At 44.7% G+C, this 18,883-nt stretch overlaps 1 protein-coding gene across 7 annotated transcripts in view; it reads left to right on the top strand.

Moving 5' to 3' along the window:
• Window positions 1-18,883, top strand: part of DIP2A (DIP2 acetate--CoA ligase A) — a 120,932-nt gene that overhangs the window by 28,179 nt on the left and 73,870 nt on the right. For 3 of the 7 annotated variants that reach the window (XR_015132663.1, XM_086316748.1, XM_086316908.1), the window contains 5 exons: window positions 3,340-3,459; window positions 5,836-6,063; window positions 9,353-9,490; window positions 16,847-16,966; window positions 18,001-18,195. Coding sequence is in view for 6 of the 7 variants with exons in the window: in XM_086316748.1 (XP_086172874.1) it covers window positions 3,340-3,459; window positions 5,836-6,063; window positions 9,353-9,490; window positions 16,847-16,966; window positions 18,001-18,195 (801 nt within the window). In the remaining variant the exon portion in view is untranslated. The remainder of the gene's footprint in view (window positions 1-3,339; window positions 3,460-5,835; window positions 6,064-9,352; window positions 9,491-16,846; window positions 16,967-18,000; window positions 18,196-18,883) is intronic. The other 4 variants (XM_086317106.1, XM_086317183.1, XM_086316828.1 and 1 more) reach the window with 3 other exon arrangements.

Here is an 18,883-nt window from a genome sequence, read left to right as displayed (position 1 = left end):
TCTCCCACAGAGTCCAAAAGACTGTTCTATACATCAGTGTCTCTTTTGCTGTCTCATATACAGGGTTATTGTTACCATCTTTCTGAATTCCATATATATGCGTTAGTATACTGTATTGGTGTTTTTCTTTCTGGCTTACTTCACTCTGTATAATAGGCTCCAGATTTTAAATGGTTCGTTAATGTGGGAGTGTGATGAAGTGGTTTGAAGAAAGTTTTGATCAGATAATTTCTTACCGATTTAATATATGCTTAAAAAAAACTTCCCCACACTGACAATAATTTCTTTTCGGATTACGTCAATGATGCCTGTAACATACAACATTGGAACCGGCCCCATCAGCATTCCACCGATGTAGCCCTGGGCACAAAGTGGACCCGCGTCCGCGCACCCTGAGTGAGGTCACCCAGAGCCCTGCCTGTCCTCACCTCCTGTTCCCTGTCGCCTCTGTTTACATGTAACTGACGTTGAGGACCTGCTTTCTGCCCTTGTGAACTGTATCTGGTTCTTGTTCTTTACTTTCTTAAAACGAGACCTTTACCATAAATGTTCTTGCTCGTATTTTCTCCAAGGCTTTGTCTTCTCTTTGAATTCTCTTACAGTGGCTTTTGTAGCAGAAGTTTTTAATTTTAATGAAATCTGGCTTATCACTTCCTTTTCTTTCTTGAATAGTGCTTTTGTTCTTATATCTAAGAAATCTGTGCCAAACCCAAGATCACAAAGATTCTTACCTGTGTTTTCTTCTAGAAGTTTTGTAGTTTTAGGTTTTTACCTTTAGGTCTATAGTTTAGATTTTGTTAATTTCAGGGTGTGGTAGAAAGCTGACTTTCTTGCACTGGGGATTCCTTTTGTCCCCATGCCCTTGCTCCTTTGTCTAAAGGCAGCTGCTCATGGCTGACTCTTTCTGGACTCCGTTCTGTTCTCTTGATGGATTCGTCTGTTGTCATGGCAGCGCCAGCTTTCCTAATGATGGCAGCTTAGCAGTCATTGTTCACGTCGGTATATCCACTGTTATTCGTCCAGGTTTATTCCTTATCATTGTTCCCTTGTATATACTGTGCCTTCCTTCCCTCCAGCACTTTTACGGTTTTTCTCTTTATTGCTGGTTTTGAGTGATTTGATTATTACGTGCCTTGGTATAAGTTTCTTTGTTTCTTGTGCTTGGGGTTTGTTGAGCTTCTTGGATCTGTTGGTTTATATCCTATAATGTTGGTATTGTTTAGATTTTTAGTTCTTGACTGTTATCTGTACTTAGGTTTTTGTTTGTTTCTAAGGCAGCCACAGTGTAAAAAGTCTGTGCTCACAGTCAAGTCAAATCTATTGCAGGGGCTCCCAGGTTTGTCTCTCTTCTGAACATAGTCTTTCATGAGTATTTTGGTTATATGTCTGGGAGTATTTTTATTAGGCCCTGAAGTTTAAATGGTGCTTTGGCTGGATATAAAATTATAGGTTCTAAGCTCATTTCTTCAGCTGTGTTGCCTTGTATTTGGTGATTACCATTGGGAAAGTTAGCCTCTTTCCTGATCCTTCAAGACTATTTCTCTAGAAGCTTTTAGGATTGACTGGTTATTGCTGATGTTTGTAAATTTTATTGTAATATGCCTAGGTGTAAATTTTTCATCCTTAGTACCCTATGAGCCATTTTACTATAAAGTTTCTAAATGCTATTTAAAAACATTTTGTTGGGGAAAAATGTGAATGCATACAAAGGTGGACTTGGTGTTGTACTGAGCCCTGGACTTGCCCAGTGCCACAGTTCCCACCGTGCTCAGGCTCAGCCTTGGCTTCTTCATCAGCCCCAGCTGCTTCTCCCTTCTTGTGTGATTCTGAAGCGAATCTCAGAGATCACGTTATTTTACTTAGATGTCATAATATTCTTGGTTTCTATATCTGAAAAGAGTGGATGTAGCTCTAAAAGATAGCTCTATTGTCACAGAATAATCAGCAATAATTCCTTAGTATCAAATACCCAAGTGTTCCTGAGGCTTTATAAAACAGTTTGGACCCAGGTTCCAAATAAGATGTGCATATCACAGGATGTTGTGTGTTGATGTGTGTTTCCAGCACTGATAACTTGGTCTTGGGGCCTTGGCTGTGGTCTGGCTGCTCCTGGCTCCATGGCTCTAGCGGGTCACCTCGGGGTCAGTGTTTTCCCACCACAAGCACTGCAGGCCTGTGTCTCTCTCCTCCCTGGGATGCTGGCAGGGTTGATCCCTTGGTTCATTAGGGTGGATTTGGTGGCAGGACGGCTGGACCAGTTCTAGGGAGAGCAAGCAGCTTGTGCTCATGACACAGCACAGGAGAACCCGGAAAGATGCTTGGTTCTTTCCATCCATTTAATCTTTTTCAAAACAGTAGCTCATGTCACTGGCATCCTCCAGTGGCAGCCAGTTAGTTTTGCTTCCTCTTTTTCTTCCTTCCTTTTCTGTGATCTTGTTTTTGTCCTTGGTGGTGTTCAGACTGCCCCAACCTTTTTCTCTGGGAGTGCTTCCACGTCGGCTCCAGCATTGGGTTGCTGGCCAGGAACTTGTTGGTTGGTAGGATGAGATATTCTAGGCTCCTCTGCCACTTCCTGCACCCTGGAACCCACATTTCTCAGGGTGCTCGCAGTGAGGACAGTGTTGTAAGACTGCAGCCTGGATGGTAGAGGTGCTCATTGCACTTGGGCTGGTCATTTCTAGACATTTTTAGGGACTGAATTAAGACATGCTATTTAAAGATAAAATGCCACGTGTGTTCATGCTGATAATTTCCATTCGGATTCAGGACTGCAGTGTTCCCCTCACTTCTGGAGTCTCTGTGTGTATCCCTTCTCTGCCTTGTGAGCATCTTGGTTCTAGGAGGGATGATGGGGTGAGGCCATCAGGCCCCTCTTTGTTGGCTCTCTTACACTTGACCACAAGTGTGGTGGTGTGATGGGACCCCCACCACCCCCTAGCCATGCGACTACAGGGAGAGCTTGGTTCCTTGTATGGCTCTGCCCATCCTGGGGCTTGACCGGGACAACAGCTCAGATGATATGACCACAGAGCTTTAGTGCTGCTTGTAGTGGTTTATACCATAATCAGAGTGCATTGGGTCCATCTGATTCATTTTATTTTCAGTTTTGGGGATTTCTCGGTTTAAATCTGAAAATGCTTGCCAAGTTGAATCTATAAACCAAGGAATATTTGTAGAAATCTGGGACCGATGTGTGGACCCACATGTATTCCTTTTATACCTTTATATATTGTGTTCCTTTTATACTCAATGAAAACAGATTAAAAACATGAACCATGGTTTTGTTCCTTCATCAGGAGTCTTGTAACAGGTGCTTTTGCTGCTGTTATTTCTGTGCAGATGTTCACACCGAGGCCGTGCAGGCAGCTTTGGCCAAATACAAAGAGAGGAAGATGCCCATGCCATCCAAGAGGCGCTCTGTCCTCACGCACGCATCTGTGGAGGCCTACACACCCCCAGGTACTGGTTAGGGTCGGGACGGCCTGGGCAGGGTTGGGGCGGCTTGGGCAGGGTTTCCCATTGAGATGGAGCAGGCTTCTGATTGTGGTGAGGAGTGTGTGTGAGCTCATGCACATTTCTGTGCATGCAGTGGGCTTGCTTTCAATAGATCGTCTATATAGATTTTAATTTTTTCACTAAGATGTAATTTGTGTCTTTTAGTAAAGAGAGGAACCTGCTTTATGGGGTGACAGAGTTCCCTGAATTCAGAAATTTAAAATTATTCTCCTTGAGTTGGTCAAAAAGTTCCTTCAGTTTTTTTAAGAAAAAAGACACGTTTCTCACTTTCACCAAGAACTTTGTTGAACAATGTAGTCACCGTTTTGTTCCACTACCTTCTGTTATTTTTCAGGCAGTTTCATATTTCCATTCCCCCAAATTGTCATCTTTTTGATCAAAGGACTATTCCAGATGCCTTTTATACAGTCTTACAGGGAACTGAAAAGTTTTTCATTAGGAGAATTTTGTAAAGCCCAAAATAAATGGACATTCAAAGGTGCAGTGTCTGGTGAATATGGAAGATAAATCAGAACTTCCCAGCCAAGCTGTAACAGTTTTTGCCTGGTCATCAAATAAACACACAGTCTTGTGTTATCCTGATGGAAGCTGATGTGTTTTCTCCTGACTAATTCTGGATGCTTTTTGCTGAGTGCTGCTTTCACTTGGTCTGATTGGGAGCAGTCCTTGTTGCAGTTAATTGTTTCATTTTCCGGAAGGAGCTCATGATAAAGGACTCCCTTCCACTCCTCCCATGTACACAACATCACCTTCTTTGGATGAAGACCAGTCTTTGGTGTAGTTGGTGGTAGTTCATTTCACTTGCCACGTGATCTCTTCTATTCCCTATTATTGTACAAGATCCACTTTTTATCTCCTGTCACAGTTTATGTTAAAAATGGAATGTTTTCATTGTGTTTAAGTTGAGAATCATATGCGGAAGTACAGTCAAGGAGTTTTTTTTTTTTTTTAACTAATGTGGAACCCAAACATCAAATTGATGAATATAACAGAACTGGTGCAAATTATTTTCAGCACTTGATTTGGATATTTTGTGTATGTCTCAAACCCTGATTGTTTTCAGTTAATGTCTCAATTTGATCATGATCAACTTCAGCTGGTCTACCTGACCATGGAGCATCATCCAGCAAGAAATTTCCCTCATGAAACTTTGCAGACCACTTGTGACATGTTTGATCAGTCACAACACCTTCTCTATACACTGCACAAATCTGTTTTTGCATTTCAGTTGCATTTTTGCCTTTCTTGAAATAATAAAACATAATATGTGAAAATGTTGCTTTTTCTCTTCCATCTTCAATATTAAAGTTGCTACATAAAAATTCACTAGTTTTGATAAGTTTTTTTTTTAATGAGTGCTGATATGACAGCTGTCACAATACCGTCTAACAAAACTGTCTTGAATGAAGTTGAAGACAACTAAGCACCACTAGAGCCATCTTACAGAAAAAGCAGCGAACTTTTTGGCCAACCCAATATTATGTGTTATGTTGTTACCGAGTCTTAAATGGGAAAGAATAAGACCATTTGGAGGGTTTTTGATTTGTTTTTGTTGTTTTATTACCATTAGAAACGAAAACTCTTAATGCGGCCTCTCTTCAGGATAGTTAGTGTGCTTTAAGTTTCCTGGAAAGCTCATCCGGGTGCTGGGAGCACAGTGCTGCCTGTCTGGTTACTGAAGCCACAAAGCTGGTGACATGCGTGTTTGGTTTGTCGACGTGGTAAACACCAGCCACACCAGGTCAACAGGGTAGTGTGGTGTTCTGATGATGCTTCCTGACTTAAAAAAAGTTTATGTTGTTCAAAAAAAGTCTTAGAAATTTATGTCAAATTATTTTCTACCAAATATAACCATAGATACTACCCAGTTTTTTAAAGAACTTCCTAATAATAATGAAACCCATGATAAAATGCAGACTTGACAGAACCAGGTTTCAGGTTGATTTTATTGCCCAAGGCGGGGCTCTTCTCAGAGCTCAGGCATGTCCTCCAGCGTGCGCACGTGCTGGGCAAGGCCTCGCTGGGGTCAGGCACCCACAGGGCGTAGGTCACCTCTGCTATTTGGGGCCCCCAGGGCCCCGCAGCATGCACTAAAGCGTCAGGGTTGGACCAGCTGCACTCCTGGGCATGGCGCCCTGTGACCGAGTTCTTCAGGGGAGCCCAGGGTGAAGCCAGCTTCCGAGCGGCCCTGAGTCTCACCGTCAGTCACACTCAGGCCCTCCTGGATGTGCGGGTGCACAGGGCGCAGGCTGGGCCAGTGTGGGAACCCTGCCCCCAAGGATGCCCCCCTCATGCCTGTCGTCGTTATTTTGACCACAGACACGTCATCTGCCTCAGAAGATGAGGGCTCTTTACAGCGCCCCGGGCAACTGGCCTCCGCTCCGCTGCAGAGCCGCCCCAGCATCGAGCCCTGGCCTGACCCGGCCATTCAGGGCTCGTCCACCTCATCCTCCGCATCCTCCACCTCATCTCACCCGGGAGGGCAGCCTGCCGCCACGCCCAGTGCTGCCGCCGCGCTTGCCGGCCCCGCGGCCCTCGCCCGCGTAGGTCAGTACAGCTGCGGGGACCCCTCCAGGCAGAGGAGCCCCCGCCCCTCCTCAGACCCACCTTCTCCTCTTTGTGTGGAAAATGTCCTTTTGGTAACAAGTGGTTTCTGGTGCCTCTGTGGTTTGGCAGCCCCAGACCCCTGGGTGGGCCTCCCCTGGAGACCTTGACAACAGCTGGTCCTTCTGCTCTGGAGGGGCGGCTGGCACAGGTGGACAGTCCCTGGCCATTAGGTGGCCTGCCACCTGCAACGTGGTCTTTTGTTCTTTCCTTGTGTGCACAGCCTCAGCCCTCAGTTGTCTCTGCACTGGGTGTCCCAAGGTGGGGCTGGGGCTGCAGCCATGAAGAGCCTTTCTTCCTCTACACACAGGATTAGACAGTCCTCAGTCTGAAGAGAGATGTAAGTCACAGCTCAGTCATAAAGATGCCTAGATCTTTCCCAAGTCACCCAGTCCTTTAAATTATATTAATCTTAGAGAGGAAAACGTTGCAAAGCTTTCACCATTTGAAGTCATATTTTTTGATGCAAAAATAGTAACTTGGCTGGCATGCAAAGCACACATGCGTTCTTGCAGGAGTGCCTTAAGAAGTGTACTCCTGGTGTGGTGCATCGCTGATGTTGGGGGACATCTGACGAGGAGCAAGAGCTCAGTCGGGAACTGCTCTGGCTGAGACCACACAGCTGGCTGTGGTGGAGCCAGGCTGACCCATAGCTTTCTGATTCCTGTTCCTTTTCTTTGCTGCTAGTTGCTGTTCTGCTAAAATCAGAATGGTGCATGTGCGGTGCACCCATGACTGGCCAGTGTTTTTGATGGGGTCCCAGCAAGTTAAGTGCCCCCCAGGCATGTGCTGATCTCAGGTGCTAAGCTGCTCCCTGCAAGATTCTGGTCATTTGGCTGGACTGGGTGTTGTAAGTGACCGACGCCTTCATTTCCTCTGTGGGCACATCACTGATGCTCTTCGTTGTTACTGGTTGAGTCAGTGCCAACGTCTGTACATTTCTGTTGAGCTCGTGATGTCTTCTTAGGTGAGAACTCACGATGCCTTGACCTGCTTCTACCACGTGGAGGAGCCGGGATAGTGCTGTCAGGGCCATCCTGGGCAGTTTGCTTTATGAGAGAGGGCTCCTCTGGAAACACCCGCCAGGATTGTTGTGGTCACTCTCCTGGGGAGCCTACAAATGGCTGGTGATTACAGCCTGTCCTCAAGGGGTTTCACAGGGGAGAGCTTGAAAACAGCGTTAGGTGGACACATTTTTGCTGTTTGTCATGCGATTGCACTGTTTGGAAATGCACAAGAACCTCACTGTGAGGGAAGCGGCAGCATTCGGGTGTTTTTTTCTCGCTTGATCTTTCCGCAGCTCTGTTCTGGGTCCCACAGTGAGGGAAGTAGGGCAGAGCCGTCACTGTTTGGTTGTATCAGCTGTTGCTGAGCTGTTATAAACACAGCTTCCTGGTGGGTTAGAAAGAGAAGCATATTTAGCTTGAAAAACTGACCGTAGTTCAAAATGTCTAACCGGACAGCCCTTGACTTCACAGAGTTGTAAGGTGAGTCTGAGTGGGAGTCTCTTTTCTAGGAAAGGCCCTGGCTGTAAAGACTTCAAGGTGGGTTGTCGCCTCTGTGGCTGCTGGGCTCCTGACTCCTGTAGGTGTGGCTGAGCCGCTCTCCCTCCCTCCTGCTCACCTGTGCTCACATGCGTGTTATGTGGTTAGTTCTCGTAGTCCCAAAGCCTGACTTGCTCTGTACGTATTCCTCACTGTTGTCTGTAGCCTTCATGCACTTCTCATGTGACCTGAATTTTAAATCTGAAAACTATCCCACTTCCCTCTCCTTGTTACAAAAGTCACCCTTTGTTTTAGTTTCTGACACTAGGAGAATTCTTCAGTTTGGGCTAAGGAAAGAAATATAGAAAGAAGATAACTGTAAACAAAATTATAGGTAGGAAATGTTAAAAAAATATTTATCGTTTTCAGTTTGGGGCTAGGAAAATCATGTGCATAAAACATTTGGACATAAATTAAGTACCTATATTTAAAAGCAGTACATTTAATTACAGTAGTTCATTTTGGAGTATAGTTTGTTTATTTTTATGCAGCTATTTAAAAAGTTACTTTGTAGTTGAGAATTACCATTTTTACCTTTTTTCATGAATATAGTTAAAATCTCTCATTTTTGCTAGATTGGAAAAGAGGAGAGATTTCTTTTTAAACTGAAAGAATTCTGTGGTAAGCATACTTTAAAATGCTAATTCCATTAATATCTAGCTTTGTCAAAGGTTGTGAAAACTCTTGTCATTAAAGTTAGGTTTTTCCAAATGGTGTTTTCTGCTTTGTAAGTTTGTGTAGTAAGTTTGTGTTTTGCTTCCATATAAATTCATCTTTCTACGTTAAAAAAAAAATTTTAGATTGCATACTTTCTAGGTTATGAAATGATAAATAAAAAATCAGTATCAAAACCTGTGATGGTGGGAACATTCATTTGAAGACTAAAGAGATTACAGAGCAGTATCCATTCTCGAGAGTGGACGAGTATCACGCTAGGTCCAAACTCTTTCCTGGTAGAAGACTGAGTTGTAGCAGTGATGCTCTAGTGGCGGTCAGCCAGTATCAGAACAGATAGACATGCCACATGGTGCGAATGGAGCCCAGAATGGACATTCAGACACGGAAGGAGCGATTTAAATACTTTTTCTATCTACCATAGCTTGTCTTTAAATGTGAGCTGAGTACATTCTGTCTTAAGAACCTGACTCCAGCCTCTTAGTAATGGGACCTGTTGAACTGACTCTAGGGATAGTTTTTAATCTGTGTAGGTTTATTCTGTGAAGATTGCCAAGGTTTGTGTCTGCATGGCATTCAACTTGCTTTTTAGGGGAGTAGAGGTAGTTTATAGAAGCCTGGCAGTTTTTTCATAATATAACAAAAATGTTATTGATTAAAAATATATTTCTGCTTCATTAAGGGAAATTTCTAAGTAAAACCTCCTTAGGCCAAATTGGGAAAGGTGTATTCCTCACGGCCATTCTGTGCTGTGGTTGGTGTTTCTGGCCTAGTTCCCTCTTAGAACTGGATTACCATGTGCACGCAGAACTGTCCAGACCATGTCCAGAGTTCAGAGTTCACAGCACCTAATGTGCTCAGTCAGCCAGGCAGACAAAGTCGATTGGAATGCCACGTTCCTTGCTTAGAGCTCAGCTACTGAAGCTTCAATTGAATGGAATTTGAACAGCGACTTAATGTTCACGTTCTTTTGAATTAACAGCCACTTTTATTTTGGGTTTGTGTTTCAAAAGCAGATCTGCACTCTGCCCCTCCTGATGTCACCACGGGCCTCGTGCAGCATCAGCACGCATACTGTGAGCGTCCGCAGCTGGCCTCCGTGAGAGGAGTCCCTCGGGGGTGCCGTGGGAGTGTCCTAGAGACGGCAGGTGGTAAGCATGCCTCTCTTCCTGCTTTGAGACAGCAGAGCACAGGCCTGGATCTCACTGTACCTGGTGAGCCAGCCGTCAGGTGCAGCCCTGGTGCATTTAGACTGCCCGTGTGTGTATCATGTGGAGAAATGATCAGGAATAGGTCAAGTCGGGAAGGAGGAGAAGGAGGGAGGAGAGCGCCTGCACATTTAAGTTGCTGCACAAGGTTTGGATCTGTGGTACTGTGGGAAGAGGAGAAGCTGGGGAAGTTTCTCTAGGTGGACCCAGGACTGCAAGTGCAGCCAGCAGCAGCAGCCCCAGTCGGTCGTGCTTTCTCACGTGCAGGCCAAGAGATGTCAGCGTGAGTCTCCTTTTTGCGCTTGTACCGTTTCCTTTTGAAACAGTTTCCAGTGTCTTTTATCAAAATCACATGAAGTTTTTCTTCCAATGTGCCAAATTTGAGTTGCAGAACAATCCAGCAGTTCTTAGATCTGAGACCTTAACGTGTTTCTAGGCTCCTGAGCAGTTGGTCTGATTTTGTTGGTGTCATTCAGTTCCTTATTCAGATACAAGAGGAGAAACGGAGTCAACATGAAGCAGTCTTCCTGTTGGTTAGGTAGATAAAAAAAAAAAATTAACTTGCTATTCATTATATTTAAAAATTGTTGAGAACTTAGTTGAGGTGTAAATGACATTATCTACTGTGTGTATTAAAGTGTATAATTTTATAAGCTTTTTAAAAAATTTTGTTTATTTGACTGCACCAGGTCTTAAGTTGCATCACGTGAAATCTGCAGTCTTTGTTGCGGCATGTGAACTCTTAGTTGCAGCATGCGGAATCTGGTTCCCCGACAGGGACTGAACCTGTTCGCTGCATTGGAGCATGGAATCGTAGCCACTGGACCACCAGGGAAGGCTTGACAGTTTTCTAAGCTTGAAGATACGTGTACACTTACACTGTAGCCAGTATACCTGGAGCTCCTGGAAACTTACTTCCTTATGCACTTTTGTAACAGCTGCTTGCTGCCCTTTTTGGTGTCCCTTCAGGCAACCACTGATTTACTTCCTGACACTGTGTAAAATAGTTTGCATTTTCTAGGATTTTATATAAATAGAATCACTCAGCATTTACTTTTTATTGTCTGGCTTCTGCCACGCTGCACAATTATTTTGAAATTCATCCATGTTCTTGCATGTATCGTAGGTCATCCCTTTTCTTGGGAGATGAAATATCCCTGCATTTCATCTTATCAGTTCAGTTCAGTCACTCAGTCGTGTCTGACTCTTTGGGACTCCATGGACTGCAGCATGACAGGCTTCCCTGTCCATCCCACCTCCCGGAGCTTGCTCAAATTCATGTCCATCGAGTTGGTGATGCCATCCAACCATCTCATCCTCTGTGGTCCCTTTCTTCTCCTGCCTTCAGTCTTGCCAAGCATCAGGGTCTTTTCCAATAAGTCAGCTCTTCACGTCAGCTGGCCAAAGTGTTGGAGTTTCAACTTGAGCATCAGTCCTTCCAATGAATATTCAGGACTGATTTCCTTTAGGATTGACTGGTTTGATCTCCTTGCAGTCCAAGGGACTCTTCAAGAGTCTTCTCCAACACCGCAGTTCAAAAGCATCAGTTCTTCCGTGCTCAACTTTTGTTGTGGACCGACTCTCACATCCTATAGATGTGAGATTTCATCCTATAGATGCACCATAGTTTATCTTTTTACCTACTGATGGGTATTTTGGGTGTTTCCAGTTTTGGGCTGTTAGAAATAAAGCTGCCGTGACTATTCCTTTACAAGTGTTTGTGTGGATATACACGTTCATTTCTTTTGGGTCAGTATCTAGGAGTAGAATAGCTGGATCATACAGTAGGTTTGAAAGAAAGAAAGTAAAATTGCTCAGTCGTGTCCAACTCTTTGTGACTCCATGGACTGTAGCCTACCAGGCTCCTCAGTCCATGGAATTTTCCAGGCAAGAGTACTGGAGTGGGTTGCCATTTCCTTCTCCAGGGGATCTTCCCAACTGAGGGATTGAACCCGGGTCTCCCGCACTGCAGGCAGACACTTTACCATCTGAGCCACCAGGGAACATTTTAGTTTTTAAAGGAATTGCCAGACTGGGTCTACCCTCGTTGCCCAGTGGTTAAGAATCTGCCTTGCAGTGCAGGGGACATGGATTCAGTCCCTGGTCAGGGAACTCAGATCCCACATGCTGCAACTACTGAGCCCCAGCACTGCAGCCACAACTACTGAGCGCCAGCACTGCAGCCACAGCTAGAGAAACTGTGCACTGCAATAAAAGATCCGCATGATGCAACTAAGGCCCCACACAGCCAAATAAATAAATATAAATAAATATTAAAAAAAAATAAACTGCCAAACTTATTTCCAAGTGGTTGTACCATTTCACCTCCCAGGCATTAGTGATGAGAGTCCCAGTTCCCCCACATCCTTGCCAAGAATTGGTGGTGTTGGATTTTATATGTTGACCATCCTTGTGGTTGTGTGGAGGTGTCTCCTTCTAGTTTTAGTTTGCATCTCCCTAGTGACTGATGGTGTTTAGCATCTTTTCATGTGCTTATTTCCCATTTTATATCTTTTTACAAGGGTCTGTTCAAATCTTTTGCTTGTTTTTTAAAATGTGTTGTTTGTTTTCTTAAGTTTTCAGAGTTCTTTGTATAGTCCGGATATAAGTTCTCTATCAGGTTAAAAATTTTTTTTCTCCCAGTCTGTGGCTTGTGTTTTCATCCTCTGATAGTGAGAGGAGAAGTCTTTCATTTTGATGAAGTCCAGTTTACCATTTTTTTCTTCTGTGGATTCTATTTTTGTGTCATATCTAGTAGATACTTTCCTGACCCAAGATCTAACGGTTTTCTCCTATATTTTCTCCTAGAATTTTGTAGTTTTAAGTTTTATGTTTAGGTACATGACCCATTTTGAGTTAAATTTAGTATCAATGAAAGATATAATCTAAGTGTACTTTTCTGTGTATGGGTGTCCAGCTGTTCCAGGATCATGTAATACCCACTCCAGTTTCTTTGGCATCTGTAATGAAGATGGACCGCATATGGTGGACCACGTATGAGAGGGGTCTACTTCGGGGATCTGTATGCTGTTCCAATGCTTTTTCTGTCTTTATACCAGTACCACACTGTCATGATTTTATATATGTGGGTTTTTATATGTGGTTTTATAATAAACCTTAAAATTGTGTACTGTAGTTTGCCCTCAGCTCTTCATTTTAAAAATTGCCTTACCTATTCTAGCTCCTTTGCATCTTAATGTATAGTTTAATATCCACTTGTTAATTTCTACCAAAATTCCTGCTGGGTTTTGACTGGTATTTCATTGACTCTAGATCAGTTTGGAGAGAACTGGCCTCTTAACAGTGTTGTACATTTCAGTTGATAAATATGGTGGATCTCTCCATTTACTTAGCACTTAAAAGTTTTTTTTCAGCACTGTGTTTGTAGCCTTCAGTGTACAGGTATCGCACATAATTTTGTTAAAATTATCTCAAAATATGTTACATTTTTAGATGCTATTACAAGTGATATTTAAATTTTTTCCCAGTTGTTTATTGCTAATCTTTAGAAACATAGTTGATTCTTGTCTATTGACCTTACATTAATTCTAGTAGCCTTTTTGGTAGATTCTGTAAGATTTCCAAGTGCATGACCATGTTGTCTATGAATAAAATTTTACTTTTCTTTCCAAATTGTCCACTGTAGGAACATTTAGTTTCCTGGCTTTGTCTCAGTGTCTAGGACTTCCATTAATGTTACTTAGAAATGTTGAGAATGGACACAACTCGCCTGTTTCCCATTTAAGGGGGAAAGCATCCACTTTTTCAATTTTTAATTGTGATGTTAACCATGGATTTTTTAAAATAGTTGCTCTTCATCAGGTTGGGGGCGTTCCTTTTTTCCCTCTAGTTTCCTGAAAAGTTTTTATCGTGATATTTGTTAAATGATTTTTAAAACCTGTTAAGCTCATCATATGGTTTTTCTTTCCTAGTTTGTTAATGTAGTACATTTCATTGACTGACTTTTGAAAATTAAGCCAAAGGAGGTATGTTCTCAAGATAAAGCCCACTTGGTTGTGGTGTCCTCCTCTCTGATGCATATTGTGGATTTGCTTTACTAGTATCTTTTTTAGCATTTGTGTCTGTGTTTGAGATAAATACTGGTCTGATACTTTTGTCTGGTTTGGTATCAGGATAGTACTCATCTCAGGATGAATTGAGGAACGTTCCTTCCTCTTCTGTTTTCTAATCAGAGGAAACAGCCTTTCTACCTCGAGTCAGTTCTGTGTCTTTGGTGGAGTCGTCCATCCCGTCTCTGCTCTCCAGGCCCCCTGTCGTCCTTGCGTGTGCGGGACCCGTGGTGCTGGCTCACCGTGTTAGTTGCTAGGGTCTCCTTTCTCCGTCTTAATCGTCCTAACTAGTGAGCTAATTGAACTTTATCTTTCAAAGAACCAGTTTTAATTTGACAGTTTTTCTCTATTGTTCATCTTTTCTCTATTATGTTTATTTCTGCTCACCTATGTTACTTCTCTCCTTCTACTTACTCTGTGTTTCCTTTGCTCTTCTTTTTCAGCTTCATTTTTTAAATCCAGAATGTATTCATTGGGATGTTTTTCTGTTCATCTTGATTCAAGGTGCTTTTGGGGCTGCCACACCTGCCTTCCCAAATCGTCTGTGCTGCTTTTGTGATGATGGAGATGGTGCCACAGCCCCAGATACTATCAGTCCTTAAAGAAGTTTCCAGCTCCTAGTGTAGGAAAATAAGCAGAACACACAGACAATTCACAAAAAGAGATATAAAAATAGCTCTTACACATGATGTTCATTCTTTTTCGTTACTAGAGAAATCCACATTGTTGGTGGGAATGCAAAGTAGGTCAGCCTTTCTGAGGGAGCAGCTGTTAAAAATCTGTGTCTGTGCTTCCATTTGGATCAGCAGCACAGCATGGGCATTTACCCCGAGTGCACACCTCCAGAAATCAGGAATTGTGTACATGCGAGCTCACCCACTGCCGTGCTGTCTGTACTTGCAAAACATTGGGAACTACCTGCCATCCAGGCCTCTCAAATTGTGAAATAAACCGGGAACAGTCACATGGTGGAGGCCTGGGCAACTCTCGGGAATAATGGAAACTGCCTGCCATCCAGGCCTCTCAAATTGTGGGATAAACTGGGTACATTCACATGGTGGAGGACTGTGCGGCTGTCAGGAATAGTGAGAAGCTCTTTTTGACCTGGAATGTTTTCCAGGAGATGTTACGTGAAAAGGCAAAGAGGAAAGGAACGTTTGTAGTTTACCACCTCCCTTGTGAGAAGCAGGAGAACAACCAACAGGAGGGAGGAGCCAGAAAGCAGGGGCTGGTCCTGCAGAGGACAGAGTGGGTGGCCAGGAATTCAGGGCAGAGTGACAGTTGTTCGAGTTTATCTTTTTATATAGTTGTGATTTTTAGACATATGTTCTGCACATTTAAAACAGAAACTAAAAGATGAGAAGAAGGGGGGAATCCCAAAACTGAAAAGAATTGTAAATAAATAAATCTGATTGTATTCCCAAGAACTGCATAGCCACCCTTGAGGGGTGGGGGAGGGAGCTGTCTGTGGGGGACACAGTGCCCTCAGTCCTGGGCAAGGCTCACCAACCTGAACTCTCGTGTGTAGCTGTTCCTGTGTTGGTTTGGGTAGGACTCGGGGAATTAAGTCACATCTGTGATGGTGCAGAACTGCGGCATTGCTGTTGGGAGCCAGGCTCCTGCTGTGGAGAAGAGGTGTCTGACAAGGAGCTCAGCACCGGGGTGCTGTGTGCACCCAGGATTCTAAGACGGGGACCTGTGTGTGTTGTGCTGCCTGTGTGCATTGTGTATGGGGTGTGTGCATATCCATGAGTATGCACGCATGTGCATGTACATGGGCTTTTTAGCTCTGTGTGCTAGAGGAAGCAAAGACTGCAATATCAGGGAGCATATCTCGCCACTGTCTTGGTCTTCAGTAGCTTTTCTCAGGAGAGCCAGTAAGGAAGGAAGGAAGTCAGGTGGCAACTGTTAGTGTCAGTGGCCGCTTAAGGTGGAATATAATTGATGAACCATTGCGATAAAGCTTGCATCTGACAGAGTGGTGGTGGCTGTTACACGAAGGGAGAGAGCTGGATGGGGTCAGGGTATATGTGAGGTCTTGAAGGGTCTCCTCTCAGAGTGCTTGTTAGTTGCACTAGAAAAAAATAGTGACGACAATGAAGTGCTGGACAGCAGTGTGTCCAGAACCTCAAAAGAGCAGTGGGGGTCCTATGCGCCTGGATGTGATTCTCAGGTGCTGTTCAGCCAGCAGTGCAATATCTGAATTGAATCCTGAGAAAACCTCAAGCAAATGCAGAATGAGGCATATTCTACTTAATAAAGGAAAGAGTCAGACTCTTTCAAAATGCTGGTATCGTAAAGGGGCCTGCAGAGGCTAAGCCAGTGAATGCAGGTTTCAATTGTTGACCTAGCCCAGGAGAAGGGAGGTGCCATGTGCCTCATGGTGCAAAGGGGTGGCTGGTTCCAGGCCTTTCTCTCGCCTCTTCTACCAGTGCACCCACTCATGTCCCCTGCGCCTTTTCCTCTGAGGACTTGTCACTGTGGTGGGTGCCCTTTTTTGCTGGCACATATACATATTTTTGCTTCTTTCCATGCAGCAGACTGTGAGGTATTTGAGGGCAGACTTACCTGTTGGCTAACTTTACATCCCCCAGGACAGAATTTCTTAATAATTAGTGAGGACACCAAAGAGCTTTTAGCTTATGTGGGTTATCTCTAGATATTTACCATATTAGAAATTAAAGATTTGTTAAAATTAACTCATTGAAAAATAGCTTATGTGGGTTATCTCTGGATGTTTACCATATTAGAAATTAAAGATTTGTTAAAATTAACTCATTGAAAAATAGTGATACCGAACTCATTACATCTTAGCATGAACAGCACACAGTCACAGGAGCAGCTCCTGTGCAGTGAGGTGCCGTGAGAGAGCAGGCTTGTTTGCAGGTGTGAGAGCAGCGTCTGCATGATTCCCATCTGCTGGGCACCCACACCATGCAGCCTCTGGAAAACTCTGCTGTGCACGTGTGAGAGAGGAGCACAAATGGCATCTCACGTGACCCCACGAAGCCCCTGAAAGGGCCTCGGGCACTCCTAAGGGTCCCTGGGCCACTCTGAAAACCACTGGCTTACAAAAAGTTCTGGTTCCTGGAAGGCGTCAGTAAATGTCAGATGAACTGATAAATCCCAGGCTGGCCATTTGATGGGCCATCAGAGCTCGGTTAGGTTCACGAGTTCTGACGTGCTCACGTGGTTGACCTCTGGCCTCAGTGCTTTCTTCCTGTGACAGGTGTCCCCGTGAACAGCAGAGTGTCCTCCAAGATCCAGCAGCTTCTGAACACCCTGAAGAGGCCAAAGCGCCCTCCCCTGAAGGAGTTCTTCGTGGATGATTTCGAGGAGCTGTTGGAAGGTGAGCGTCCAATGCCGGCCCTCCAGTTTGTGCGAGCAGGGAGACTGCCAGGTGTGATGACATGGTTATCGCCGCGGCAGAAGATGTAGAAAACCGCAGTCTGTGTCCAGGCTCTGGTCATGTGTGTGGAGTGACCTCCCCATCACACATGATCCCAGGCACTGTGCACACCAGTCGTAGTTAAGAGATGGCGTCTCTGTGCCTTGCCTAGTGGTAGGACTCTGTAAGAGTAAACTTTAAACTTTAAGTCTGAACTACTTGTCTTCCCTTGGTTTTAAAGCATTGTGTTTTCATCAAAGTTTGGACTCTTTTTTAGAATTTCTGTCTCTCATTTATGAATTTTATATATATATATATGTATATGTATATATTTAGGAAAGAAGAGCGTAGACTTACTAAGAAGTATAAATCTGTAGGAAACGAATACAAGACACCAGCGTGTGACGTGTTATCATGGCCTCGGGGCACCTGGCCCACCAGCCCTTGGTTTCGGCACCACTGCTGTGCAGTCGCCCCTTAGGCCAGCTCTGGTGTCTCCCCTACCTGGGGGTTAGCGTGGCTGTCAGGGCTTGTCTGTGTAATCACATCATGCCTTTCAGATTCAGAGTTCAATTCTATGAATGCTTTTTAGGAAGTCTTTCTTACATTTGGACAAATCTTGGTTACATATCCACTGAAAATATAATAGATTTTACTTTATTATTTTTCTTCCAACATGGTTTGAGCCCCAACTGAAGTGGTTATTCTGTTCTCATCCTTTATAAGTGGGGACACCTGCTTCTCAGGTGTCTTCAGGTAAAAGCCTGGGATCCTTGTGACTCTCTGGTTACAGTCACAGGACTCATCCTGATTTCTTCCATCCTTGGTCAGCTGGTCTGTGACTGTTGTAACAATAAGGAAATCTAGAGAAATGATGGTAGCTTTTTTAGAGTTGGTGCTTTTGAAGAAGAGAAAGATAAAACGTGAGGCCTAACAAGCAGAGCGTGTGCCTGGTTATAGAAATGCTGGTCTTCACATGTCTGTTTTGCTTGTAGTGCAGCAGCCAGATCCGAACCAGCCGAAGCCCGAGGGCAGCCAGATGGCGGTGCTGCAAGGGGAGCCCCTGGCCGAGAGCTCCTGGCCGCCCTCGCTGCTGGCCGCCCTGCAGCAGTGGGGTACCACACAGCCCAAAGCCCCGTGCCTGACTGCTCTGGACACCGCCGGGAAGGCCGTCTACACCCTCACCTATGGCAAGTGTCAGCAGGAGGCTGAGGGGCCACACAGATATGAGCTCGCGGGGCAGGGGAGAGCAGATTCCTGACGAGCTGACACAGTGGGTGGGGAAACAGCCTTGCCTCACCGTCCCACCCGCTACCCTTCCCAGCAGCAGCGACCACCCCCTGTACTCCACGTCTGTGTGTGCCTTTCTGACCAGTGGAGTTCAGTTTTGTTTCATTTTGAACTTTGTAAAAATGGCATCAAGCAGTGTTTGTTTTTTTTGTTTGGCATTTTTTGGTTCCATCTTCGTTTTTACATAACACAAATCGTGTACTTTGGGCTCAGTGTGTTTTCATGGAACACTTGGCCCTCAGGTACTCCTGGTACCCAGGCTGGCATCGCCCACAGCCAAGGCCAGTGCCCTGTTGACCACTGGTGTGAGCAGGTCCCACGTGCCTGGGCTGCATCATGCTTGGCGCTGTCTGAGACTCACCCATGCACTGTGTGGTCAGTTCATTCTCATCTGTGGGTGTTGTTTCACCCATCTGCTGACGTCCGCGCTGCACAGTCGGTGGACATCTGGGTTGTGTCCACAGCGGGGCTGCTGTGTGTTGTACTATTGTGATCATCCTTTGTGCGTCTTCGGTGGACGTGTATAGGCATCTGTGCTGCTGTGGGCATGGGCTGAGCTGCCGGGCACTTCCCACACCCCCACCCAGT

Source organism: Bos grunniens, chromosome 1 (assembly GCF_055505025.1).
Source record: "Bos grunniens cultivar Pamir isolate PY7600 chromosome 1, Bosgru_T2T1.0, whole genome shotgun sequence".
In the NCBI taxonomy this organism is placed as follows: domain Eukaryota; kingdom Metazoa; phylum Chordata; class Mammalia; order Artiodactyla; family Bovidae; genus Bos; species Bos grunniens.
The sequence above is the reverse complement of the archived record's forward strand: the minus strand, read 5'-3'. Positions and strand labels throughout refer to the sequence as shown.